The 25,944-nt window shown below is 58.6% G+C and overlaps 1 protein-coding gene across 12 annotated transcripts in view; it reads left to right on the forward strand.

Moving 5' to 3' along the window:
* Positions 1-25,944, forward strand: part of ARHGAP8 (Rho GTPase activating protein 8) — a 71,924-nt gene that overhangs the window by 10,703 nt on the left and 35,277 nt on the right. For 8 of the 12 annotated variants that reach the window (XM_070254409.1, XM_070254403.1, XM_070254407.1 and 5 more), the window contains exons 2-5: positions 5,967-6,086; positions 11,103-11,246; positions 20,179-20,266; positions 25,147-25,278. In XM_070254409.1, the coding sequence (XP_070110510.1) occupies positions 6,050-6,086; positions 11,103-11,246; positions 20,179-20,266; positions 25,147-25,278 (401 nt within the window). In that variant the 5' untranslated portion in view covers positions 5,967-6,049. Of the gene's footprint in view, positions 1-1,138; positions 1,216-5,966; positions 6,087-11,102; positions 11,247-20,178; positions 22,128-24,583; positions 24,781-25,146; positions 25,279-25,944 lie in introns of those variants that run through there. The other 4 variants (XM_070254410.1, XM_070254402.1, XM_070254399.1 and 1 more) reach the window with 3 other exon arrangements.

Raw genomic sequence — 25,944 nt, forward strand, 5'->3', positions numbered from 1 at the left:
GTGGCCCAGGGACGTGCACACGGCTCTTGGCTCAGCAGGCTGGGCCGGCGCTCCTTGCAGACCAGCTGCCTGGGCCGCGTTGAGAGCTGGGGGTGTAGATGATGGCGTTTCCCCTCTCACCTTCACTGCAGTGGTGGGGGCTCCCTGCAGGCCGGCTGTCACCCCCACCGCCCCCCAGACCCTCATGGAGCTGCCCCCCAGCTTGGGTGCCGAGCTCAGCCATGGAGGAGGCAGGTGGCGGGGCCTGCCCTGCCTGGCGCTCTGTGCCCTGTGTGCTGCCAGGGAGCAAACCCGATCCTGTGTGTGCGCCCGGCCCTGGCCAGCTGCTCTGCGCCTCCACCCCAGCTGCCTCCCCTGCCTTCAGAGACCGTGGCCTCCAGGGTCAGGTGACCCCGGGGGCTGCGGGTTGGGGGTGCGGCAGGTCCAGTCGCTGGCATGAAATGGGGGTTGGTGAGGGGCTGATCTGGAATCACCGTCTACACTGGAGCAGGAAGGAGTGTCCCGGCGGGGGGCTTCCTGGAGGCGGTGGCCCAGAGCTGCACCACAGAGGAGCCAGGCACGTGTGTGCACGTGTATAGAAGGGTGTGCACGTCACTCCTAGACCTCGCCTGCCTGTCTTCCTGGGGCCTTTCTCCTGGGCTCTCTGCCCCGCCCCCCTCCCTGCCCCTGCCCAGGGCCTTCCCCCAGCATCGTTGGGGACTTGGCAGCAAGTCAGTGAGAGAGGCAGGGCAGGGCTCTGGCTCCGTCCCAGCCCAGAGAGGGCACAACCCTCAGCAGGGCCACACAGCCGACTGAAGCAGCAGAGTGCACCTGAGGGAGCAGGTGGCCTGGGCTTCAAGGAAGATGGAGGAGGGGGAGAGCCCAGGAGGTGGAGGGGAGGCTGGTTGAAACTGGACCCTGCTGCCATGGCTCCTGGACAGTGGAGAGCTGTCAGAAGGGTGACACGAAGACCCCGGCTTCCCTGTGCCCAGGAGAGAAGCCACAGAGATGGGAGCAAGGGCGGCCTGGGGCGGAGTCACCGTGCGACCTTGAGCCGGTGTCCACACCTCATGACTCAGTTTTGTTCCCTGATAGACGGGTTAAGAGTTTATGAGGGTCACGGGGCCACACGAGGGTGGCCTTTCTCCCTCCCCACCCCCTTCCCTCTGCGGCTGTTCACAGAAATTGTTCAACTACAGAAAAACGCACGGAGCACACGCCGACCTTGAGCCAGAAGTTGGTACCGTTCCTTCTGGATTTTCCCTCTCTGTCTCTCTGTGTCTCTGTCTCTCTCTGTGTCTCTGCCTCTCTGTGTCTCTGTCTCTCTCTGTGTCGCTTTGTGTCTCTGTCTCTCTCTGTCTCTGTGTATCTCTCTGTGTCTCTGTCTCTCTCTGTCTCTGTATGTCTCTCTCTGTCTCTGTGTGTCTCTCTGTGTCTCTGTCTCTGTGTGTCTCTGTGTCTCTGGCTCTCTTGGCTGAACTGTTGGAGAGTAAGGGGCAGCCCCCTGCCAGCCCTCCTACCACATTAGCCGGCGTCCCCCAGCACAGGACACCTTCTGCCGTGTGACCCGACACCATCCTCACCCCTGAGAATCCACAGGAACTCCTTTAACCTCGTCCACTGTCCATTGGCCTGGTTATCCCGGGAATGTTGTCACTGCCTTTTGTGGACTGGAGTCCCGTCTGGGTTCGCCTGCGGCTCTGGCTTGTGAGGTTGTGAGGTGTTTGGGCGTCTTTCAGTCTGGAATGGTGCCCCACCCTCCCCCGCTCTCTCTCTTTTTATGACAATGTCTGGGGGGATGTCTCTCTCCGGTTCGGTCTGATTTCCGTCCCCGTCGTGCTGTCATTTTTCTGTCCTTTGATCCCTGGGGGTGTTTCCTTGGGAGCAGCAATGCCAGAAGCTTCACCGGTTTCAGGCTACACCCTGGGGGCGCGAGTTCTTCACAGGCATGTCCTTCCTGCCGCAGCGCACTGGGGGCACTGGGTCGGGGGTCCCGCTGCCATGGTGCTAGGCCACGTTGCGTGCCTGTGGTGGTGGCCGCCAGAGTCTCTGTCCGGAGCACATACGTGTTGTCTGGACACAGTTGTGTTCTCCCCCGTCCTCTCCTGCTCCCCCGATCGTCCCCCCCCCGCCCCCCCCCGGTGCTGGGCCATGCTCCTGGGGGCCAGGGCGGTGGGCTGAGTATTCTGGGGTCTGGGGTCCTCTGGGCTGATGGGGTGTGTGTGAGCAGACAGAGTCGATTACAAAATGTGCGTGCAGCTGAGGAAGACTGGAGGGGACTCTGCAGAAATCGCACTCGCGCCCGGGTTCTGGGAGGCTCCCCCTTCAACGAGCTTCCTTGATGCTGTGAGGCCGTTTTGCCACTTAGAAAGGAGCCGTGGGGTAGAGAGAGGTCTGGGGGTCAATCTCGGCAACACGGAGCCGACCAGGTTGGTGGAAAGACTGTGTTCTCTGCCCGGCACAGAGGAGCTTGGATCCAGGCAAGCAGCGTCCTCGGGCCCTGTGGATGAGACCCCGGACCCGCGGCGGGGGCAGGGTGAGGCCGTCTGGGGCGTGTCATCTCTCTGTGGTTAAGCTGGATTTCCCCCTCAGAGTTTTCGGAAATGAAATTCATTTGCTCGTACCACAATAAAAAGAAAAACAGTGTGGGCGTTGATCGTTTTATTCTTTTAAAGTAAAGAATATTGAGGCAGATTTTATCAAGTGTTTCAATATGCACAGATTTTTCGAAGAGAAAATATTAGCACTCATTTTGTTAGAAGTGACAGGTCATCTGTAACCCAAACTGGCTTAAGTGGAAAAGAGAATTTATTGGATCTTTGCTTTCAGGTACAGCTGGCTGCAGGCACACAGTGTTTTAGGGATTTTTTTCTCCATCTCTCTGTCTTCTGCCATTGGCTTCATTTTTCTCAGTTTCGTATGATGACCTTTGGTAGCTCCAGGCCCATGTCCTCTCAGGTTCAGGTCCTGCAGAAGAAATTTAAAACGTTTGTCTTCTCAGTAGCTTTTACAGAAATCTTAGAAATTCACTCTGATCGGACCAGCTGGAGTCATGTGATCACTCTGAACTGATCTCTGCGGTTCAGGGAATTTGGTGCTGCGATTGACCAAGCAAAGGCCCTGTGGTCCATCCTTGGTGCCTGGAGTGGAGCTTCACTCAACATTGCACGGGCTGTGTGTGCATGTGTGTGTGTGAGAGAGACAGTGCGTGAGTTACTGGCGGGTGGGGAGGGGATGCTGGTGGTCAAGAGGACCGCTGTCCACTCTGTCCAGCCAAGAGCCCCCTTCCTGGGGACTGCAGGCCTGGACTCTGGCCACAGCCTGTGTCTACATGGCATCATCCTGTGGGCACAGGGAGGGCCTCGCCGGCAGGGGAAGCTGTGCCCCTGGCGCCCATTGGTGTCAGGAGCTGGCCTCCCCTGCCCGTGTGCGGCCTCAGCAAGCTCCGGGCCCTCTGTCAGTTTCTACCCATTTCTAGTAGAGGTTAACTCCCTTCCTCATGCTGATCCTTTCGTGTCTGGGCCCCTCTCTCAGCCTGAGCACTGGTGAGGGCACAAATCGGTTCCCCTCTGTGTCCAGGGCCCCGGTGCTCCACCTAAGACATGGCTGTCAAATGACTGGGTGAGGCCTGCATGCACCCCTCCCTGTCCACACAGCCGGCCTCCTCTCCCCCCTCCCTGTCTACACTGCCAGCCTCCTCTCCCCCGCCCTCCGCTGCGGTTGGCTTCAGCCACGCTCACCCCCGTCCACTCTCGCCCCCGCTTCCTGCGGGAGACTCCACGTGGCCTTTCCAGGCCCACCGCCGTCATTTCCTGGGCGCCCTGATGACTCCCTGACACCATCAGAACCCGTGCAGGTTCACTGAATTTTCACACGTGAACACACGCCGGGACCGGCACCCAGACCAAGGAGCAGAGGGCGCCCGCCCCGTGTCCCTCCGTGTCGAGGCGAGTGCCTTGCTGACTCTTCCCTGGCGGGTTCACTTTGCCTGGCTTTGAACTTTGGACACTCGGGATCCTGCTGTGTATCATCCTCTGCGCCTGCGATTCTGCCCACCCTGATGGTGAGACCCCGTGGGGGACGCGTGGCCATGGACGCCCCTGCACAGCCGCAGAGCGCCCTGCCCGGCCTCGCTCTCCCCCACGGCTTGTGGGTGCTTAGGTTGTTCCCAGTTTGGGGCCATTTCGGGGGCCGTGTCATTCTCTGCACCGACGCGCACACTCTGCTGGTGTGAGTCCGACGGGGCCTGCGGAGTCTCGGGCACACACGTGTTTTCATGTTCAGTTAGAGTCCATCCCCCGGGCCCTCCCCGACTCTCTTCCCTTTCATACCTCCGTCCAGTGTCGTGGGTGAGGACGTCCCACAGCGCTGCCTCTTGATGGGCAAGTGACCCTCGGTCTCTGCCTCAGTTTCCTCGTCTGTAAACTGGAGATAGAAAGCAGCACCAAGCTAACAGGTTTTTAGGGGAAGAAGAAGGCAAGCATTTTAAAATTATGTGTCAGTCGCGTATTTTTTTTGGTTCAAATAACTTTATATTACGAGCAATACAGGCTTTTGCAAAAAATGAGAAAAAGCCCAAATAAATGGATTTATAAACCCTAATCCTAGAACTCACAGGAAACAGCATTTTTGAAACAATGTTGTGCGTGTCTTTTCTGTTAAGAACTGGACCCGGCTGCATGTGCTGTCTTCACTCTGCTTCGTTGACTTTTTAAAACACCTCGATCGAGAGAGAATTCACGCAGCACCCAGGTCTGCCGTTTGAAGCACACGGGTGACTGGGTCCCAGTGCGTTCACAGGGTTGTGCGACCTTCACCCCGGTCAATTTTAGGGCATTTTCATCTCCTCAAAAAGGACTCGTGCCGTTTGGCTGCCACCTCCCTAGGTCCCCGTTCCCCCCAGCCCCTGGCAGCCAGGAGTCTGCTTTCTGTGTCTGCGGATCTGCCTGCCCGTTCTGGACATTTTGTATAAATGGAACCGTGGAAGCTTTGGTTGCTGGTTCCTTTCACTGAGCGTGGTGTTTTCAAGGTTCGTCCGGGTCGGACTAGTGTGGGTATTTCATTCCTTTTCTTGGACGAATAATATTCCGTTGTTGGTTACTAATGGAGGTTTTTTTTTTTTTTGAGGAAGATTAGACCTGAGCTAACATCTGCTGCCAATCCTCCTCTTTTTGCTGAGGAAGACTGGCCCTGAGCTAACATCTGTGCCCATCTTCCTCTACTTTATATGTGGGACGCCTGCCACGGTATGGCTTGTCAATCGGTGCCATGTCTGCACCTGGGATCTGAACCGACAAACCCCGGGCCACCGAAGTGGAACGTGCAAACTTACCTGCTGCGCCACTGGGCCAGCCCCGTTTTTTGTCTGTTTTTAGTTATTTATTTATTTTAACGGAGGTGTTTTTACGTAGGCATCGAAGCGGGTCCAGACACGGAACAGTCGTCCAGTAACTCTTAGCTGGGGTTGTGATCACCAGCTCGGCAGCCATGAGCCGTTCTGCTTGACCTTTGCCGGCCTCAGTGACCCCGTCTGTAAAATGGGTACAGGAGTGCGAACGCCTGTTTCTGAGGGGGTGGTGACGCAGGAGCGGTGGCGTCCTCGAAGGGTGCTGACCTGGAAGTGCTGTTGCCGCCCACGTGTCCCCACCCCGGCCCTGTTCTTCTGGGCCGTGAGGATGGTTGGCGAGAGCCCCGTCTGGGGCCCCAGAGGAGGAGGGGGAAGTCAGAGTGGGGTGGATGCCACCTTTCTGGGGCCCCAGCTCTCTGGACCTCGAGTTCGGGGAGGGAGAGTTCTCCCGCGTGTGGTTGTGGGGAGCTGGGCATCAGAGGCGGGAACACGAAGTGGTTCGAGGTCTCTGTGGATTGAAGCGGGTGTTCTTTTTCACATTAAGGAGAGAAGTTGGAGCAGCAGGTGGCCCCTTAGGGCCTTCCTTTATTCCGGAGGCCCTGGCCTTAAATCCTACCTGTTCTATGTGCTTCTCCCTCAGGACGTCGGGAGCACCCCACGCCTGGACCCCGGAAAGGCGGCATCGGGGCAGCGTGCCTGGACCACCCTGGCCACCGGCAGAGCATGTCCCGGCTGGCCCTGGAGGAGCTGGCCGACATAGGTAGGAGTGTGCTGTCGTCCAGCCTCAGCCGGGAGAAGGGGATCATTGGTGCCCATTCTTAATAGCTGTTCTGTTCATATGGCTTAAAGTCTAACCCTATAGAGAAGTGCCAGTGAAGTCGCCCTTCCACTCCATCCCTGGGTCCCACCCCCACCCACACCCCAGGTAACCATCAATAGTGCCGTTTTCTTTCCAGAGTTCTTTTTTTTTTTTGAGGCAGATTAGCCCTGAGCTAACTGCTGCCAATCCTCCTCTTTTTGCTGAGGAAGACTGGCCCTGAGCTCACATCCGTGCCCATCTTCCTCTACTTTATATGTGGGACGCCTACCATAGCATGGCTTGCCAGGCGGTGCCATGTCCGCACCAGGGATCCGAACCAGCGAACCCCGGGCTGCGGAGAAGCGGAACGTGCAAACTTAATCACTGCACCACCGGGCCGGCCCCTCCAGAGTTCTTTTATGCAGTCACACAAGCCCTGTGGAGGAGGAGCCGCCCTCCGCGTGGTTGTGAGCTTCATTCACTGCTTACAGCTGCCCTTCAGGGGGCAGGCTCCACGTCCCCATGTTACAGACGAGCAAAGCAAGGCTCCGAGGGACTGGACAGCATGCCCGAGGCCTGGCGATGGGCCCAGCTGGGAGGAGGGCCTCGCTTCCAGGTGCCCAGGGAGCCCCTTCCCGTGGAGTCTTCTCCTGGCATTTGGTTGAGACCATGCATGTGCGTCACTACGTGCACTGGGGCCCCACTCTTGATTCTCTGCCCTCGGGGGCAGCTTCCTCGCCCAGGTCTGCAGTAACCAGAGCAGCTCTGGAGAACGCACCGGGGGCCTGCAGCCCTGAAACAAACGGTTTTCCCTTCTACCTCTAGCAGCAGCGTCTCACACCTCGACCTGGGATGCCTTGGCTGGGTTTTACACGAGCTGCCTGATTTGCTCCGAGAACCCCTGATTTTGCCTCCAGTTTCCTCTCCTTATGGCTCACGGCATGTGGCTGCAGGAAACCGTTTCTCGCTCGGGTCGATGTGGCAGTGTGACAGCATTCCCGATGCTGGGGGGCTGTGAGGTGCCACCCCGTCCCCGGGAACATTGTGGTCCCTTCCTTCTCTGTGTCCCTCAAGATGGCCAGTGTTCTGGCTCCTCCTGTCTCTTCCCACTTGTGCGCCCTTCCTGCTGGAGCGGTGCTTTCTTTTCTTCTTTTTATGGAGGCAAAATTCACACAACAAAATTAGCCACCGTAAAGTGAATGGTTCACTGGCATTCAGTCCTTTCACAGTGCTGTGCAGCCATCACCTCTGTCTAGTTCCAGAACATTGTCATTGCCCCCAAAAGGAAACCCCAGCCTGTTAAGCTGTCACTCCCCCGCCTCCCTCCCCCAGCCCCTGGCAACCATCCGTCGGCTTTCCGTCACTGTGGACTTACCTGTTTGGGCATTTCTTATAAACGGAGTCATATGTGATACGGCCTTCTGTGTCTGGCCTCTTTCGCTTAGAGTGATGTTTCAGGTCTCGTTCCTGGCGCTCATACGTCCATACCTCACCCCTTCCGTGCTGAGCGGCATTCCTGTTGGTGGATGGACCACGTTTTGTGTTTCTGTTCATGCGTTGATGGAGATCTGGGCCACGTCCGCTTTTTGGCGGTTGTGAGCGGTGCTGCCGCGAGCCTGTGTCTGTCGGACTGTCTGTTCAGTTCTCTTGGGTTTGCAGTAGGGGCGGAGTTGCCGGGTCGCGGTGATGCTGTGTTCAACTCTGAGGAATAGCCCAGCGTCTTGCCCCGTGAGCGTGAGCGCTGTGCACATCTTCCTCGTCGGGATGCCTCCAGAAGTGGAGTGTTCCTGGGGGGTCCACGTGGCTGTACCTGTAGGACCACGTGGGTTACCCTCGGTGGACGTGGGCCGGCCCAGCTCCGGCCTGACCCGCATTCTCTCCCCCATCTCTCTGTCAGGCTGTCCCCGCCCTTTGCTTATAGCCTCCTCTGCCAACCCTCCGGTGGCCTCCTGGGCTCTGACTAACCCTGACCCACAGCACGGCTTCCAGCCCCCAGGGTCTGGCCTTGCGGGCCGCCTGGCCCTCGCTCTCCCTCCAGCCCCGCTAGCCTGTTCCCTTCTCCCTCCCGGGGGGGCCTTTCCTCTCTCTGAAACACTCCCTCCCTCCCCTCCTCGTCATTTTACACCGCCCATCGCCAGGCTCTGGCACAGACGCTCGGCGCCCACTCCAGGAAGCCTGCTGCAGCCGCCAGGGGCCCGGGGTCTGTTCTGGGCTCAGAGCCCTTATCTCAGTCGGCACCTGGGGCTGTTTGTCTCCGCTGCTGCCCAGCACGGGCGGGCCAGCCCCGTGGCCCCCTCTCAGGGGCTTCTGACTGAAGAACTCTGCCTCCCTGGGGCCCCCAGCTTGCCCTCCACTCAGCCGCCGGAGGATCCTAGTAAGACCCAAGTGGGTGGAGCATGTCCTCACTGCCTCGGCCCCCAGCGGCTGCGGCACGGCAGGACACGAGGTCCCTGTGGCCTCCCTGCCCTCAGCTCCTGCCGCTTCTCCTCCAGGACTCAGCTGCTGCCACCCCTCGGCCTCCACCTGGAATTCCCTCCCAGCAGGTCCCAGCAGGGCTACCCTGCTTCACAGCTCCACTCCCCTTGGCCTCCTGCCCAGGCCTCACGCCCACCCGGGGCCCCTTATCCTGCCTGACTTTTCTTTAGCACTCGTGCCTGATATGTGGCTCTTTTCTGCCTGGTCTGTTCCTGACCCTGCTCACCCTCACCCTGCCAGATGTCCGTCCTTGAGGACGGGGACGACATGAGTTCCCTGTGGCTGCTGTCACAGAGTCCCACAAAGTTAGTGGCTTAAAACAACATGCATTATTTTTTTATTTTTATTTTTTGGTGAGGAATATTGGCCCTGAACTAACACCTGTGCCCTTCTTCCTCTATTTTGCATGTGGGACACCGCCGCAGCATGGCTTGATGAGCTGTGTGTAGGTCCACACCCGAGATCCGAACCTGTGAACCCCAGGCCGCCAAAGGAGAGCATGCCAATCTAACCACTACACCGCTGGGCTGGCCCCCAAACAGCACGCCTTTTTTACCTGTTCTGTTCGAAATGCGTCCCACTGGGCTGAAGTCAGATCAGGGCGGGTCTGTTCTCCCTCTAGGGGGTCTGGAGAGATTCTGGTTCGTTGCCTCCTCCTTGGCTTGTGGCCCATCTTCCAGCATCCAGCATCCTTCATCTTTCTTCCTGCTTCCGTCCTCGCATCTCAACCTCCGACTCTGGCGCTCCTGCCTCCGATTCATAAGGACCCTTGTGCTGACACCAGGGCCCTCCCGGATAATCCAGGATCATCTCCCATCCCAGGGTCCTTGACTTACTCACATCCACAGAGTCTCCTTTGCTGCATGAGGTCATAGTCACAGATTCTGGGGGTCAGGACGTGGATGTCACTGGGCGGCCTTTATTCTGCCCACCACAGGGACTCTGCCTGTGTTTGTGCTGTGTCCCCACTGTGTAAAACTGTCTCCAGGACATAGCAGGTACTCGACACATATTTGCTGAAGGACAGGGTACGTGAGGGGTGCCCTGCAGTGTCACATGCTAGCTCCACTCTGGGACCTGTCCCTGTGATAAACGAGGGGCTTGCCACTCCCACCCCCAGCTTCCCGGAGGCTCTGTGAACCGGAGGCTGCACGGCAAGGGGGTGGAACTGGGACCAGGTGGGCAGGAGGTCTCACTCCAGACCTTGTCTCCCCAGGGACAGACGGGCCCCCCACGGTCACGGGTGGCCGCCCTTTGGGATGGGGCGTTGTCATGGGTCAGTGGGTCTCCCACCTGGCTTTGCATCAGCATCTCCCCAGAATTCCTTAGGAGAAGTCCGTGCTTCCTCTCTGGACCCCACCCCAGCCCATCCTGCCCCCGGTAATGCCGACGCAGCGGGCCCTCGTTCTGGGTGGACGAGTCTGCTGCCTGCGCCTCCGGGCACTGCCCTAATGCAGGACCACTAACTTCGAGGCTTAAAACGATGCAGCTTCTTCTCTCCCAGCTCTGGAGGCCAGAAGGCTGAAGTCAAGGTGTCACGGGGCTGCGCTCCCCCCAGGGGAGGGCCCTTCTGCCTCTTCCGGCTCCTGGTGGCTCCTGGGCTCTCGGCTGCGCCCCTCCAGTCCACCTCTGTCTTCACATGGCTTCTCCCTGAGTGTCCCCTCCTCTTATAAGGACACCAGTCATTGCATTTAGGGCCCACCCAACTCCAGTATGACCTCATCTTAACTAATTGCATCTCTAAAGACATCATTTCTAAATAAAGTCACATTGTGAGGTTCTGGGGAGACAGAATTTTGGAGGGACACTATTTAACCCGATACCCCTGGGGACGAAGGCTCCCCTGACCTTGACGTTCAAGTTTCCACTCGTTCTCCAGCTAAAAGCCTTTCTGAAGAGCCGTGATTTGCTTCCTGTGAAGGAGCCTCCCCTACTGAAATTCAACTTTGAAGACAGCGCTCTCCTCCTCCCTCATACGCAGTGACCCCAGTTTCTGCCCTTGGCCCCGCCCCGGCTTCCTGCCGGCTGCCAGTGTCGGCATCGTTCAGGAAGGTCCAGTTGGAATTTGGAGCTGGGAATGGAGTTCAAGTCCACACGCTGCTGCCAGTTAGCAGTGGGACCTTGGGCAAGTCGTTGCCCATCTCTGAACCTCAGTTTTCACTCCTGTCAATGTGGAGGACAGTATCCCTCCCTCAGGTCTTGTTTTTATCCCTTCATGGTGTAGCACACTGAGCAGGTGCATAGTGGGTATGCAGCAGAGTCAGGCACATAGTGGGTGCACAGCTGAGGCAAGTGCATAGTTGGATGCATAGCTGAGGCAGGCACATGGTGGGTACACAGCAGAGTTGGGCACATAGTGGGTGCACAGCAGAGGCAGGCGCACAGTGGGTACACAGCTGAGGCATGGTGACCATCCTATAACAAGAGCTCAGGAGGCTTCCTCATTCCTCCCTTGCCTTGAGAACACAGCTGACTGTCTCCAATCCTCATTGTCTGCCGTAGAGCTGCAGAGAGATGAGGAGGCGGCGGCTGCACTAGGCACAGCGAGACGGCCTTCGGAGGCGCCCGCGGCTGGCCAGGACCCCACGCTGAGCACGAATCACCCATTCTACGATGTGGCCCGACACGGCATCCTGCAGGTGGCAGGTGGGTCCTAGCTGGATGGTCCCCAGGACCGTTGACAGTGCCCTCCTTCCTGGGGGCCCTGTGGCATGGGGTGGTCTGGCTCGTGCTGCCTCCCTCCAGCTGGGGTGTGCCCACAGAATGAAAACCACGATAGAAACAAAAGTACCTGCCAGTGTTTTGAAAAAACGAGTGACACGCCTGTCAGAGCATTGCCCAGGTGCTCCGAGAAGCCACTAGGCAGTGACCTCCCGCTTGTCAGAGAGCAGAGGCTGAAATGAAACTGGTTGCTTTATTAGCCCAGCATACTGTTAGGCTGCATCTCCTCAAAAGCGACAAACGTCTGCCAACACTTGGAAGACAGGCAGCCCCCGCCCAGCAGGTGCTCTCGGGGGGGTTGATGGCCTCTCTTTAGTTAGGCCCGAGGGATTGGGGCCCCGCTGTGCTTTCTCCTGTAAGCGGTGTATTCATTGGGGTTCTCCAGAGAAACGGAACCCACAGGAGGTGGAGACAGACAGATCAGAGGAGGTTAACTGGAGGAATCCGCTCCTACCTGGTTATGGAGGCTGAAAAGTCCCGTCATCTGCCCCCTGCAAGCCAGAGGCCCGGGAGAGCCGAGGGTGGAGGTTCCAGTCCGAGTCCTGGAGAACAGGAGCACTGAGGCCCATGGGCAGGAGGAGGACATCCCGGCTCAGGCAGAGGGAGCAGTCGCCCTTCCTCCGCCCTTTCGTTCTACTGAGGCCTCAACAGGGTGGACGCATTCAAAGGCTAGTCCCCTCGGGACGCACCCCACAGGCACCCAGAAGTCGGGTTTCACCAGCCGTCCGGGTGTCCCCCAGCCCAGGCAAGCTGACACGTGGAATCAGCCGTCACAGGCAGTGACCCTAACACACTGACTTCTCTGTCCCCCGCACCAAGCTCTGTGACCATTAGCTCCTGTCCCCAAGGAGCCAGAATCTTGTCCTCGTGATGAGCAAAAGGAGGAACAGCCCTCAATAGCTGGGAGCCCCAGAGACACGAACGGTAACCATTTTGGTGCAGCCGAGCGTGGAGGAGTGAGGAGAGGAGGGGGCTGCGCCGGGCGCCCAGCCATTTTCAGCTCCAGATGGCCTTTTTAGAAAACCTTTTGGTTTAGGTAGAGGGCACGGATGCTGGACCGGATGTGGGGGACAGGGACCCACAGATCAGGTGCCCATGAAAAGAAAATATAGTTATTTTTCATAAGACATAAAAAATACATTATGTTAACAGGCAATGGGTTTATTATTCTTTTAAAATGAATGAATAACTGAATACTTAAAAATTTTCTGTTTTAGGTTTCTGATACAGGTAAATTTCTATAGAAATAACTTACATTTTTGTTGTAAAAGCTCTTTGAGGTCTTCAGTAATTTTTAAATATATTCACAGTTTCTGAGACCTAGAAGTTTGAGAAGCAGTGTCCTTGTGTATGATCTGAGCTGGTGAATGGCCCACGTGCCCTGGAAAACAATGTATATTCTGCCTGGTTGGCTGGAGTGTTCTGTGCGTTTCACTGAGGTTAAGTTGCTTGATAGCGTGGTCCCAATCTACATCCTTCGTAATTTCGTGTCTTCTACTGACAGAGGGCTGTTCCAAGCTCCACAATTGAATTTGTACATTTCTTCCCTTGGTTCTGTCCTTCTGTGTTTTTTTTTTTTTTGGTGAGGAAGATTGGCCCTGAGCTAACATCTGTGCCAATCTTCCTCTACTTTGTATGTGGGATGCCTACCACAGCATGGTTTGACAAGCAGTGTGTAGGTCTGCACCTGGGATCTGAACCGGCAAATCCCGGGCTGCCAAAGCAGAAGGTGTGAACTTAACTGCTGCACCCCGAAGCCGGCCCTTGTTTGTGTGTTTCGATGTTTGTTTCTTGCGGTATACACACTTAGGATTGTTATGTCTCCTTGGTGTGTTGACCTTTCATCGTTATTAAAGCGGCCTTCTTTCTGTCTGGTGGCGCTCCTTGCCTGATTTCTCTGATGGAGTGCGGTACGACAGCCGCCCCAGCTTTCTCGGTGGTGTTGGGAGGACACACTGTCTCCATCCTTTCCTTTAACCAGCTTACTCTTTGCGTGTGAAATGCAGCTCTTAGAGACAGCTTGTCACTGGATTGTCCTCGACTTTTGTTGAGAGGCAGCTCATGGCGGGAACCGCATGCTCCAGGCCTCGAAGGGCATGCTGAGGGGTTGGCACTTGGTCACGGAGGCTCCGGGGAACCCTGAGCAGAGGACCGACGTGATCGGGTTTGCAATTTAGAAGGATCCTTCTTGCCCTGGCGTGGAGGATGCTGATGGCGGCCGCGGGGGGCGGGGCGACTGGGAGGAGAGAGAACGGGGTCTGAGTGACGTGGCAGCGGCATGGAGAGGTGGGGATGAATCTGAGGGATTTTAAACTGTTGCACTGGAGGGCCAGTGGAAACCGACCTGGGCAGGAGCCCTGGCGGCATGGGACGAGGTTTCCAGGGGCGCAGACGGAAAGGTTGAATTAAGAGCCGGGGGCCCTGGGAAGTAACCTGGGCTGGTTCTTTTCTGGGCCTTGTCTCCACCTGCTGTGCTCAGGGGACCCCAGGGCCGGGACGGGGTTCCTTCCTGGTGGGAGGCTGTGGGTGTCCCCGCGGTTTGTGGTGGGTCCTTCAGCGCTGATAAGGGATGGCGGGCTGCCGCGGGGTTGTGCTCAGGCTCTTCCTGGAGACATTGTATGAAACCATCACAGTGGAACGGTTGAGTTGTGTCCTCACAGATGCCTTTGGAGGAGGATGGCTCAGGCTGCAATTCTCAGGTTCCAGATAGTTCTCTTCTTTTGGAGCGGAGTTCTCCCTGTTTTTAACACCAGCTTTTTGAGAAGTTTAACTGTCTTAAAAAGAACATCCAGGGGCCAGTGCGGTGGCGTAGTGGTTGAGTTTGTGTGCTCCACTTCAGTGGCCCAGGGTTTGCAGGTTCAGATCTAGGCATGGACCTACACACTACTCATTAAGCCTCGCTGTGGTGGCATCCCACATAAAATAGAGGAAGATTGGCACAGATGTTAGCTCAGGGCCAATCTTCCTCAGTGCAAAAAAAGAAAAAGAACATCTGATGGTCTCAGGTCATCCTTCAAAGATGCCAGCCTTCACCAGAAGTCATCAGAATAAGGTGGAGACAACTGGAGAAAAGCTGAATGGAGCCAGCTGCACACTTGGGTGTGATAGTTTGTAGTGAAGAGCTGAAGCAGGGGCAATCTACACATTCCGACCTGGATGACTCAGTGGCTAAGGACAGAGGAGATTATTAGAGCAAAGATCGCCGTGCCTGACGTCGCCAGTGGCTTTTCCAGGTGGGGCTCCATGCGGGAGCAGGCCCCCGGTTCCCTCACTGAGGGTCGGGCCTCACCTTGGCGTCCAGCTTTGTTCCCTTTCCCTTCCCTCCCGGCACGCGCCATCCAGGGCTCCTGCGGAGGGGTCTGCTTCAGGGGTGAGCAGACGTCACTCCCCACCAAGGGGCTCCCCTAACTTCTCATGCGGGACAGCTAGACCCACAGCCAGGATCAAAGACTCTTAGCAAAAGTAAGAGCGAACGATCTGTCGTTACTCCAGGGCTCGTATATTTGGCCAAACGGAAGCTTTGTAGAATGTTAACTCCTAAGTCGTGTTTTGTACATAAAACTGATGTCCCTCTTTTAAGAAGTGGTCATCGTCTGCAGCTCCGGCCTGGGGCTGGGGCTGCGAGCTCAGAGGGCAGATTCGGTGGCGGGAGGCAGGGCGGGCAGAGGGAAGGTTCCGGCCCCCACGATCCAGAGAGCCTCCGAGGGGCTGAGCGGCAGAGAAGGGAGAAGAGAAACAGCGGGACGCGCTGCGTCTGGCCCTGCTGGATGACAAGTCACTGCCCCACGCCCCCATCTCTCACCACCCGGCCAGGCCCCAGCTGCGCTTTGCTGCAGGACGCAGACAAAACGAGTCTTCAGACCTCCTTTCCCTTTTGCAAATGAGGGTAGCAGCCTTCAGACAGACCCCACAGCCAGCGCCCACGGCGCTCCCTCCCCACGAGGAGCGGCCACCCGGACCGTGTGTCTCGTCCTCCTTCTCTCGGAGCGGGTGACGGCCCGTCTGGAGCAAGTTCCCCTGCGGCTCAGGAAGTCACTTCTTCATGCATACACGAGGTGTCTCCTGCCACCGAGACAGAGAACGAGGTTGTGCCATAAGCAGCGAGGGGAGGATGTGGGGTCAGGGATTAAGCTGGTGCCGTGCAGAATTTGCATTTTATTGATAGTTTTCACTTCCTTCCATATTATGTCACGTTGAAGCCGGCTTCCCACATGCCGGCCTGTGTAACCGGAGAACGGAGAAGGGGTGTTTACTACTCACACGGACGGAAGCCTCTGTGCAGATGCGCGGTGGCTGCTTGATAAGCGGGAGGCTGGATGTCCAGGGACTCTGCGCAGCTGCCGAGGAGGCCAGTACCCAGGCAGCTGTGGGAGCAGGACAGGTCTCCTCACTGGGGGCGTGGGTGTCCCGGGACAGAGGAGGCTGGGGTGCCGCCTTGTAGTCATGAACCCAGCTCTACACTCACTTGGCCTCCCTGGGCCTCAGTTTCCTCAACTGTCAATGAAACGACACACCTGGAAGCACCAACATCCTGCCTGGCACGTGGTAACAGGTCACACTAATTGAACACCTACTATGTGCCTGAGCTACGGCAAGACTTTATTCAAGTTGTTGGTGTCATTCTTCCCGGGCTGTCCAGCCGGCTTTCTTATTCTCTCCATCTTCAGGCGCGCAGAGGCCGCCCGGGCTGGTGCGTGGGGCAGGGGCGCTGTCCCCGTGGGCTGAGTGCCGAGCCGTTCCTTTCTCTCTCCCTCCTCCTGTGTCACTTCTTATTTTGGAAATTGTCAAAAGCATCAGAGGTAGAGGGAATAGGTTAAGGACCCCAGTTAACCCACCGCCACACTCGCTCTGAGCTTCGTGAAAGTTTGTCGAATCTGAGTAATGCCATGATATCGGTTTAGCAGGACATTTAAAAACCTGTCGATGTGAAAAGAAAACGCCCAGTTAGGTGCCCCATTTTTTGGTTTTGGGGGGAGACAAAGCCTTCAACAGCTCACTTCACATCGCAGCATTACGCAAGTCGATGGGCCCTGCAAACAGTGGGTGCTCCATAAGCGTTTATCGAGCAAACGAGTGAAATCATTCAGCGCTTAATAGAGGCGGGAGGCTTGGGGGGAAAAGGAACTGGGCCCGATGTGGGCACGGGGCTCCCATCCCGTCTCCACATCCCTGCCCCGGTGCCTTTGCACGTGCTGTGCCCTCATGTGCAGGTGGCACAGTGGGAGGGGCTCACGGCCTGGGCAGCATCCTCGTACCCTATTGCTGGCTGAACTGAGTCCAGCTTTGCAGGGGGGATTTCATTGTTCTGACGCTCCCCTGCCGCTTCTGCCCTTATCTCCACACCCGCTCCACCCTCCAGGCCCGCCGCGTCCCCTCGCCGGCCAGCACGAGGCCCTGTCACCAGCAGTAGGTCTGTGCCCTGCCAGGCCCCGAGCCCCTCACCCACCGTCGGCAAACCTGGGTGCCAGCGTCGCGAGGGACGGGGGTGTGTGTGTGAGGAGGGCGCTGCCCTCTCTGAGGACCTGCTGTCCTGGCGCTGCCCAGAGGGTGCTCCTTCTTGGTCACCAAGTCCCTCGGGCTTCCTGGGAGTCCCTCAGGCTTCTCATTGGGAATTTCCTCCTGCTCCCTTGACCCTGGGGTGGCCTCACTGCACCCCCTCACCCCATGGCGGGGCGTCCGGCCCCCACACCCGTCCCTGTGCCTCTCCCTGAGTTCCCCGCCTCCCTCGGGCACCACGTGGCTCTGCTCCTGAACTCTCGCTGTTGTGGGGTGTGGACGCTGCCACCCTGTGGGGGGCCGCCCTGCCCCCTGCCCCCCAGGATGCTGCGTGGCTTCCTGAGGTCCACCAGCCTGGGCAGCTTCTCCTCACGCCCACAGGCCTCCCAGCCCCTCGTCCACCCCAGGCCATTATCACTTCTATGCTGGGGACTCTGGTCCTCGGGGGAGCCCCAGCCCTTGTCCATGGCTCCCCCAGTGCCTCTCCCCACTTGGCCCGGCCACCCCACGCCCAGACTGGCTCCTCCCCAGTAAGTGGCCTGGCCACCAAGCCAGCAGTGGAGGCCTTCTCCCTGCCCCCTCCCCAGTCCTGGAGGCCTCTGTCCTCCCACTCCTCACTCCCTCCCACCGTGAGGTCTCCACTCGGGACATCTTCAGGCCGTCCTCCACCCAGAGGCCGGAAGGGTCTTCCCAATGCCCCACTGGATCGTGTCCTCGACACCCCCCCCCCCATCATCTCCCATTTGGGTCTCCACCGCCTGGGCTGGTGTGTCTGCATCAGACACACGACGGCTTTGCCCAGAGCCCATGCTGCTCCTCGGCCAACCGACTGGGGGTCCCCTGAGCAGATGCAGCTCTGCCCTCCACAGCACCCCGTCGGCGGCCCCGGTTCCTGCTGCATCTTCTCTTTCTGGAGCTCGGCCTCTGTGCTCCGGCCTGGTGGGGGAGGCCCTCCACCGCCCCGTGGTCACCCCTCTGGCACAGTCGACCACGTGCTGGCGTGCAGGGTTGCAGGACACCCTGTGGTAAAGTGTGTCTGGCCTTTGTCCCTGGTTCCTGGGAGGGGCCTGCAAACCCGTGGACTTTCCTGAGTGATAGGAGGGGCTCTGTGCTTGCTGATAGTTTATGCAGAGAGGTGACCCTTGGGGGACCCCTGGAGAGTTGAGGCTACAGGACAACTCAGGACGGGCTGTTGTGCCAGAAACCAGCTGTGTCGTTAGAGGGCTGAGGCTGTGTGAGCTCCGGGGCTGGACACTGGATCAGGCAATTGCCAATCCCATCTCCACATCCCTGCCCCGGTGCCTTTGCGCGTGCTGTGTTCAACCAGCAATACCTGTGGACCGACCCAGCGACAGCTGCGTGTCGAGTCACGATTCATCAGTCATGCCTACGTAACGAAACCCCAATGACAACTCTGACACCGAGGCTCTGTTGACCTGCCGTGGGTGGTGATGACACACCGATGTTCCTGACCCCATGGGGAGAGGGCTCGGAGGCCCTGTGTCCAGCACCATCCCCTCTCAGCTGGTCCCGATCCGTATCCTTTATAATAACACCATGGTGGTAACAGCACTTTCCCGAGTTCTGTGAGCTGGTGAATTATCGATCGTGAGGAGGCAGTGGGCACCTCCGAATCTGTAGCCAACTGGCCAGCAGGGGGGTGGCCTGGGGACCCCTGACTGGCAGCTGGAGTCTGAAGTGGGCGCCACTGCCCTTCACCTGTGAAGTGTGGCCCACCCCTGGTAGAAGTCATTGCTGAAGTAGCTGTGGCTGCCGGGAGCCCCAGTTCTCAGAGATGCCCCCCCCAATCACTGCCCTCTGCCCTGGGCCGTGGGGCCGGGCAGGGGCCTTGTGTGGTCCCTCCAGAGCTGAGCGCACAGTGGGCCCTCTGTGAGGCTGGCCAACCTGATCTTCCGTTCTCCGATTATGTAGCGCATCCCAGGACTTTGCGCTTGGTCTAACTGCGGATGATAACGCTGCTGGGTTTTTCTGACCCTTCGACACAGATGTTGACTTTCTCCCTCAGCCCCAGGGGGCTGTGACTGCTGCTCCTTCAGTGGCCGCATCCGTGACACACAACTTCAGAAGCAAAGCTGGCCCTTCAGCTGCGCAGGCGAGCACGGGCTCAGGTGGCCTCCACGAGGATGGACGCGTTGTGGGGAAACACTGCGTCTCCAGGCGGAGCCAGCGAGTGTGCCGTGCCCGGAGGCTCCCGCTTGGCGAGGGAAGCAGATAAACCCGTGGGATCCAGTGCAGCCCTTTCACGGGAGCTTTCTGGACAACTGGGAAGCGGGGCCGGGATTCCTAAGGACCCTGTGCGATGATCAGGCTGCTGTGTTTGAAAACAGAAAGAGCGCTAGAATTCTGAACATCGGGGCGGCTTCCGGGTTCCTGGGAAGGGTCAGACGTGTTCTAAATGACAAACAGCTGACCCGGACGGGCAGCCGGGACCTCAGAGCGCACGTGGGGGTGTGCGTGTGCGTGCGAGTATGTGCTCACGTGTGCGTAATCTTGGTTCATTACCTCTCAGGGCTGGGGGGGATAAGAAAGCCCTGCTGCCATCCTTTCTCCTTTCAAGGAAACATCTGAAAACAGGTGGAAATACTTCTGCACAATGAAAGTGAGTTTAAAGATGTGTCGTTTCTAGAAAAGTCCCCTTATTTTCTTCAGCTTCCTAACAGTCTTTGCATCATCGGTCCTCCTGTCAATCAGTGATCGTTTGGACACCATCTGAGCTGTAGTCATGGGCAGCAGGCCTGGTTCTGGGGTTGCAGACGACTAGACCAGGGGCTGGCCCTCATACCCGCTCTGGCCGTCCCATGTGGGGCGAGCACCGCTGTATCGAGACAATTATGGGGTCCCCTGGGCTGTGACGGGGGCCAGGACCCGACATCGGGACTTCTGTACCCCATGAGGTCCTGTCCCCTAGGCCAGGGAGCCTTCTCCAAGGCCCAGAGTCCTGGGGGGCCTCCGGGGGATGCCTTAATCTCTGCAGAGGAGACAGCAGAGTGGCCAGACACCAGCTTCCAAGCCAGACGCGTCTCCATTTCAGTCCTGGCGCCCTCAGCCGGCTGTGTGGCTTTGCACTGGGGACTTAACCCCGCTGGGCCCCCGATTTCCGTTTCTAAAATGGGGGGGTTGTTCCCAGCACGTGGGCTGGTGGTGAAGGTGCACGTGGGTGATGTGCGCGGGGCGTCCTGTGGTGGATGCTCAGGAGGCAGGTGCTGCGGCCGCCGAGCCCGGCCAGCTGGTCGCGAGGCCGCTGGGTTCTGCTCACGCCCACGTGCGATCCTGGCGGGGCGGCCTCGGGGGCTGGGGCCGCGCATGAGCGAGGCTCACGCCCACGGTGTCTGCTCTGCAGGGGAGGACCGCCTGGGAAGACGCGTCGTCACGTTCAGCTGCTGCCGGATGCCCCCCTCGCACGAGCTCAACCACAGGCGCCTGCTGGAGTAAGTCCTGTCCTGCCTGTGCCCCTCCTTGCACGCTGTCCCCCGTGTCCCCCACCTCCCCTCCTTGTGCACACGCCCTCCGTGGCCGCCCTCCCAGCCCCTAAACTGCATGGGTACCCTTCTCCATCACTCTCAGCACAGAGATGCTCGAGGTCAGAGGCTAACATTCATAGGTTGACTTGCGGGTCCCCAGGCAGTTGTCACATCACCTGCCAGGTCACCAAACCCACCCCCAGGACTGACGCCTTCTCCAGGCCAGGGTGGCTTCAGGTCCCACAGTCTTGAGCTTTGGCCTTGGGCTTCGGGGCACTTTTAGGCCAGCCTCGCACCCTCCCTCTCAGAGACATCGGTGGGCACGCTCTGCGTTTCTTGCTTTTCCTGCTGCTCAGAAGGAGGCGCTGTCCACTTCCCTGCCTGTGGCCTTGGCCACCGTCACCCCTCCTCCGTCTTATCCCTTCCTGCCGGCGTCCGCTCGCTCTGGGCATTGGCCACGTTGCTCCAGGGCCCCCTTCCTGGCGGGACTGGCGGGCTTCCTGGGCGCTGGAGCTGGAGGGAGCGCGCAAAGTGCCGGCCACAGCATCTCGGCCCGGCATCGCGCTCCGGGTGGGTGGGCGGTGGGGCCTGGCGACAAGCTCGGCTGCAGAAGGGGAAGCGACGTTCCGAGCCAGCTCCTGCCCGCTGTGGCCACGGGTCCCAGCCAAGTGGCCTCCTGTGCACCGGGTCCCAGGCTGCCTGCCATGGCCAGGGACCGCCGTGACCTGCATGGACCACCCCGTTTGGGGCGTTTCTCGTGCCTGTGGGCTCACATGGGTGCTCCGGGCCTCGGATCTGTTGCCTGACGATGTGCTGAATGTGCTTCGCTCCTGCGGCCACGCTGCTGCCCATCTCTGGGCGTCCTGGAGACGCCTGTGTGCCCTTGTGAGGGACAGAGAGGAGGGCCGGCCAGCTGCAGTGGACTCGCTCGCTCTGGGGAGGCTTGGACACTGCAGCGCGGGAGGCGGCCAGCGCTGCTTCCAGATCCCAGTTCCGACCGACGTTCTACCCAGGGCTAGTGCGGGGTGGCCGTGACCCGGGGCCCCCCCTGGAGAGGGACGAAGGCAGAGTCGGGTCGTGGAAGCACCTGGAAGCCTTTGGGCTGCTTGCTTCATGAACCTCCCCCTGACCCGAGCGTCCGATCTGATCCCTTAAAGAATCTTCCAGCAGTAGCTGCAGAGACAGTGGGGACAGCAGAGCCCTGAGGAGTGGGCGCCCCACAGAGTCCAGCCCGCTCTGCTCCTGCGTGGTGAGGGGCTGGGCTCCCTGAGGAGCGGGCGCCACCTGCAGCCCCCTCTCGGTGCCTGCAGAGCCCACGGGATAGAGGGGCGCCTGGTCCCGGGGAGCTCGCATCCTGGGGTCCTCTGAGGGGAAACACGCTCCCTTGCCAGATTATTCCTCCTGTGGCATTGGGTAATCCACAGCCTGCGGGTCAGCTCTCGCCGAGGTGCCACTGCTGGCCGGGAGGGCCTGTTGTCTTGTAAAGCCTGACGTGCCCCCGACAGATGGAGAGCAGGGTGATGGGGGCGGGGGAACGGAATGGTGGCTGCATGGGAACGGGCTTTCTCTGGGGCCATGAGAACGTTCTAGAACTGGGTGCAGGTGGTAGTTGTATACCGCTGTGAATGCACTAAACGCCACTGAACTGTTGTCCCACCACATGTCCTGCTGGAGAAGCAGTGTGGACAGGGTGCTTAGAGACCAAAAGAAAGACCTGGAGACGGTGAACGAGATGTATGCATTTCCTGGGAGTTCCTTACAGGGAAGGTCCAGGGGCCGCCAGCTGGACAAAAACGTGCACCTGCTCCTGCCCCCAGAGAGAAGCTGGGTAAGTAGGCAGAGGACCAAAGGCTGCGTGCTTGCCGAGGGGGACCGTCCCTGTATGACCTGAGCTCCACGGACCAGGGCTCCCCTCCGGAGGGCCTCCGTGACCCCTCACAGCTGGAGGGCCTCCGTGACCCCTCACAGCTGGAGGGCCTTTGTGCTAACTCTCCCACCCGTTTACTTGTGGGTTGGCCAAGCCCAGGACTGTTATCATCATGAGTGCTGACACACAGCCCAGACAAGGAGCCTCAAGGACACATGGTTTAAAGGGCACATAGGCTAGTGCCCCTACAGTTGTTCACTTTAACATGGTTAATGTTAAGTTACGAATTTCATCTCAGTCCAAAAAAAATGCCTCTGACAATTGTTACATTGTGCTCTCCATGCACCCGCCCAGGAAACCCTCACTTCCGGATGGGGGTGGTAAACGTGGCCACTGTGAACAGTTGTGTAGGTTGTTCACTACACAAGGTCATCCAAATGAGGGGCTACCATCCAGCTGGTACCCTTCTTACCCAGTGCTGGGAGGCATATGCCTGGAGGAGGGAGCCTCTTTTTCTAATTTACCCAAAAGCGCTCTGTGGGCTTCTTGGCCTCAATGGGATGGGCCCTAAATCTTAGCCTTTTCCATGGTTTTTAGAGAAAAATCGATACCATGTACATCCTCCTTATCTCCCCATCCAAGTGATGGCTGTGCAGTGGCCAGGTGTGTGCTCCTGTTCTTGAAACGGTGAAGAAATAAGTCCATGTCTTTGAAGCTAAGCCAGTAATTTAGCTAATGACTTCCTGTGCCAAGCATGTGTGGCAGATGTGTTCAGGCACCGGGAGGAGGTCGGCTTATTTATGGAGAGAACCAGGGGGCTCACAGGGCCAGGGAAAGGTGCCTGCTCTTTTTTTTTTTTTAAATCTCTCTCCTTTTTTTTTTTTTCCTGAGGAAAATTGGCTCTGAGCTAATAATATCTGTGCCAGTCTTCCTCTATTTTGTATGTGGGTCACAGCCACAGCATGGCCACTGACAAGTGGTGTAGGTCCATGCCCAGGATCCAAACCCAGGCCACCAAAGCAGAGAGCACTGGCCTTAGCCACTAAGCCATGAGGCCAGCCCTGAAAGGTGCCTGCTCTTATTAGAAGTGTCCGGCGTGGATAAGTGAGCCGAGCAGAGACATGTTCCTGATTTCCCCTTTCTTGGAAGAGTTGAAACATGCAAAAGCGACCGTCTCAGGGAAATGACGAGGTTCTCAGCAGCCCCAGGACTCCGTGTGAAGCTGGAAGCTCTGTCTCCGTCCTGCTGGTGCAGGCAACTCGGGAAGGAAGATCCCGGTGAATTCTGCCCCATGGCTCAGTCCCAAGGGGGTTTGGGACAATGTGCATCTGGGCCTTGAAGTTGCCTCCACCAGCGCTGAGCCCTGCTGTGCAGCGCGTGAGGTCAGCTTCGCCTCGTTTTGTGCCTCGAAGCGTTGACGGTGGGCGCATGTGCTCCCGGGGGCATCACGGCGTGGTGAGAGAGGACTCGGGAGCCCGGCGGCCCCATTCCCGTCCTGGCTCTGCCCCTTGCTGGTCCTCTGCCAGCCTCAGGTGACCTCTCTGTAAAATGGGTATAACAGCCGCAGCTCACAGGGTCGGTCATTGTGAGGATTAACCCAGTAAGTACGCGTCCAGGCCTGCAGGCCCGTGTCGGTGCTCTGGGTGGAGGGTGCTCTGCTGCTGTTGAGGGATCAGATGGGCAGAGGACGGCTGCCACCCTTTCGTGCAAGGCACAGATCCCACGGCCAGGTCTCAGCTGCAAGGGGCCGGCTGCAGCCTTGCAGACGGGCCAGGTCTGCTGGCGTTTTCCCCTGAAGTGGTTCTGGGACGCCGTCCCCGGGAGCACCCAGCCCACCCCCGCGGGCCCCAGAGCTCCCACAGGCTGCGTTTCCTCGGCCCCTGGTGACTGCGGGTGTGCTCGCTGCACAGCCTCCGAGCAGCCGGGCTGATGGATGACGAAATGTGCCTGTAGGTCATGACCTGCGACCTGATGTGCGAGAACGTGGCCCCGCTGGCCGGATGTCAGGAGCCCCTGCCACAGTGAGGCTGGAGGCTGGGCGTGGTCGCTTTGCAGCTCACCTCCTGCAGGAGGCCAACCAGGCTTGTCAGGGGGCCGCCAGGGGTGGCGGGGAAGGGTCGGGGCCCGGCAGCCCCTGGCAGGGACCTTGGGGACGTGGAGAGCCGATGCTGTGGGTGTGGCCAGATGACAGAGCAGAGTCAGGATTCTGCTTTACAGCCAGAAGACGTGTTGGGAGCACATCCAGGAAGGAGGACTTACTGCTTCTAGAAAAGCACAGAGCAGCAGAGAGTCTGAGATGGGGGCTGGGTTGGTCCTGGGTTCGACTCCCGGCTCATCCTCCGTGTTAGTTTCCTGTGGCTGTTATAACAAGTTACGGTGCCCTGGGTGGCATAAACCGCACATTTATCTTCTCGCAGTCCTGGGGCCGGAAGTCTGAAATCAGAGCGTCCGCAGGGCCGTGCTCCCTCCGGGAGGACCTTCCTTGCCTCCTCCGGCCTCTGATGGCTGTCTCTGATCCTTTGCCATCCTGGCGGTGGCCGCATCACGCTGCTCTGCCCATCTTCACATGGCCGTCCTCTCTGTGCCTTCCCATCCTCATCTTATCAGGATACAGGTGACTGCATTTAGCGCCCACCTGCATAATCCAGGATAAACTCCTCCTCTCATAATCCTTACCTTAATCACACCTGCCAAGACCCTTTACCCAAATAAGGCCACATTCATGGGTTCCGAGGATTTGATGAGGGTGTGTTTTGGGGACTATTTTTGTTCTACCACATCCACTCACTAGCTGTGTGACCTTAGGTAAGTTAAGTAACATCTCTGAGCCTCAGTCGTCATCTAACAGATGAGGACCGGGCCGCCTGGCGGGTGGAGTGTCTGTGTGGCCTGGTGCTGGCTCCCACTGGGGAGAGTGTCTTTGGTTTCAGTGGTGACAGAAAGGAGACTTTCGTAACCAAGTCTTGTGCTTTGTGCCCAGGTATCTCAAGTACACGCTGGACCAGTACGTGGAGAGCGATTACACCGTCGTCTACTTCCACTACGGGCTGAGCAGCCGGAACAAGCCGTCCCTGGGCTGGCTGCAGAGCGCCTACAAGGAGTTCGACAGGAAGTACGTGCCTCAGGCCCCGGGGGTGGACGGTGGGCTGGAGCTGAGGGGTGGTGGGTGGGGGTGGCTCGGGCGACACAGGGGTCACGGCTGTGCAGGGGGCGGGGGCGGGATGCCTGGGGCCTGGCGGGGTCGTGGGGTGAGCCGGCCTGCAGTGTGGGGTCACCTCCCCCAGGGGATGGTCCAAGGGGACACGTGTCTCGGCTTTGCTGGCCATCGGGTCCCTGTCACACCTCTCAACTCCGCCATGTGGTGTGGACGCAGCCGCAGACGACACCTCAGCGGGTGGGTGGAGCTGCGTCCCCACAGGACTTTATTACGGACACGGAAATGTGAATTTCATGTCATTTGCCTGTTGTGAACTGTTACTCTTTTACTGTATTTTCAGTCATTTAAAACTGTAAAGCTGGTCTCCGCTCTTGGGCTGTACAAAGCCAGGCACAGGCCCAGTTCGGCCCGGGTACCCTGGTCGGCTGACTTGTCTAGTGAATTGTTGACAAAGAAATATGTCCACCCAGCTGTGCCCTTCCCACTGCGGGCGCAGCACTTTACAGTTTGCACAGGCTGCTGGCATCTCAAGTGGGCGAGGTGGGCGGCGTGTTTCACAGATGATGACACTCAGGCCTGGAGAGCCAGCTGGGACATGGCTGGACTGGGACCCCTCCCTGG

The sequence above is a fragment of the Equus caballus genome, chromosome 28, assembly GCF_041296265.1.
Source record: "Equus caballus isolate H_3958 breed thoroughbred chromosome 28, TB-T2T, whole genome shotgun sequence".
NCBI lineage: Eukaryota > Metazoa > Chordata > Mammalia > Perissodactyla > Equidae > Equus > Equus caballus.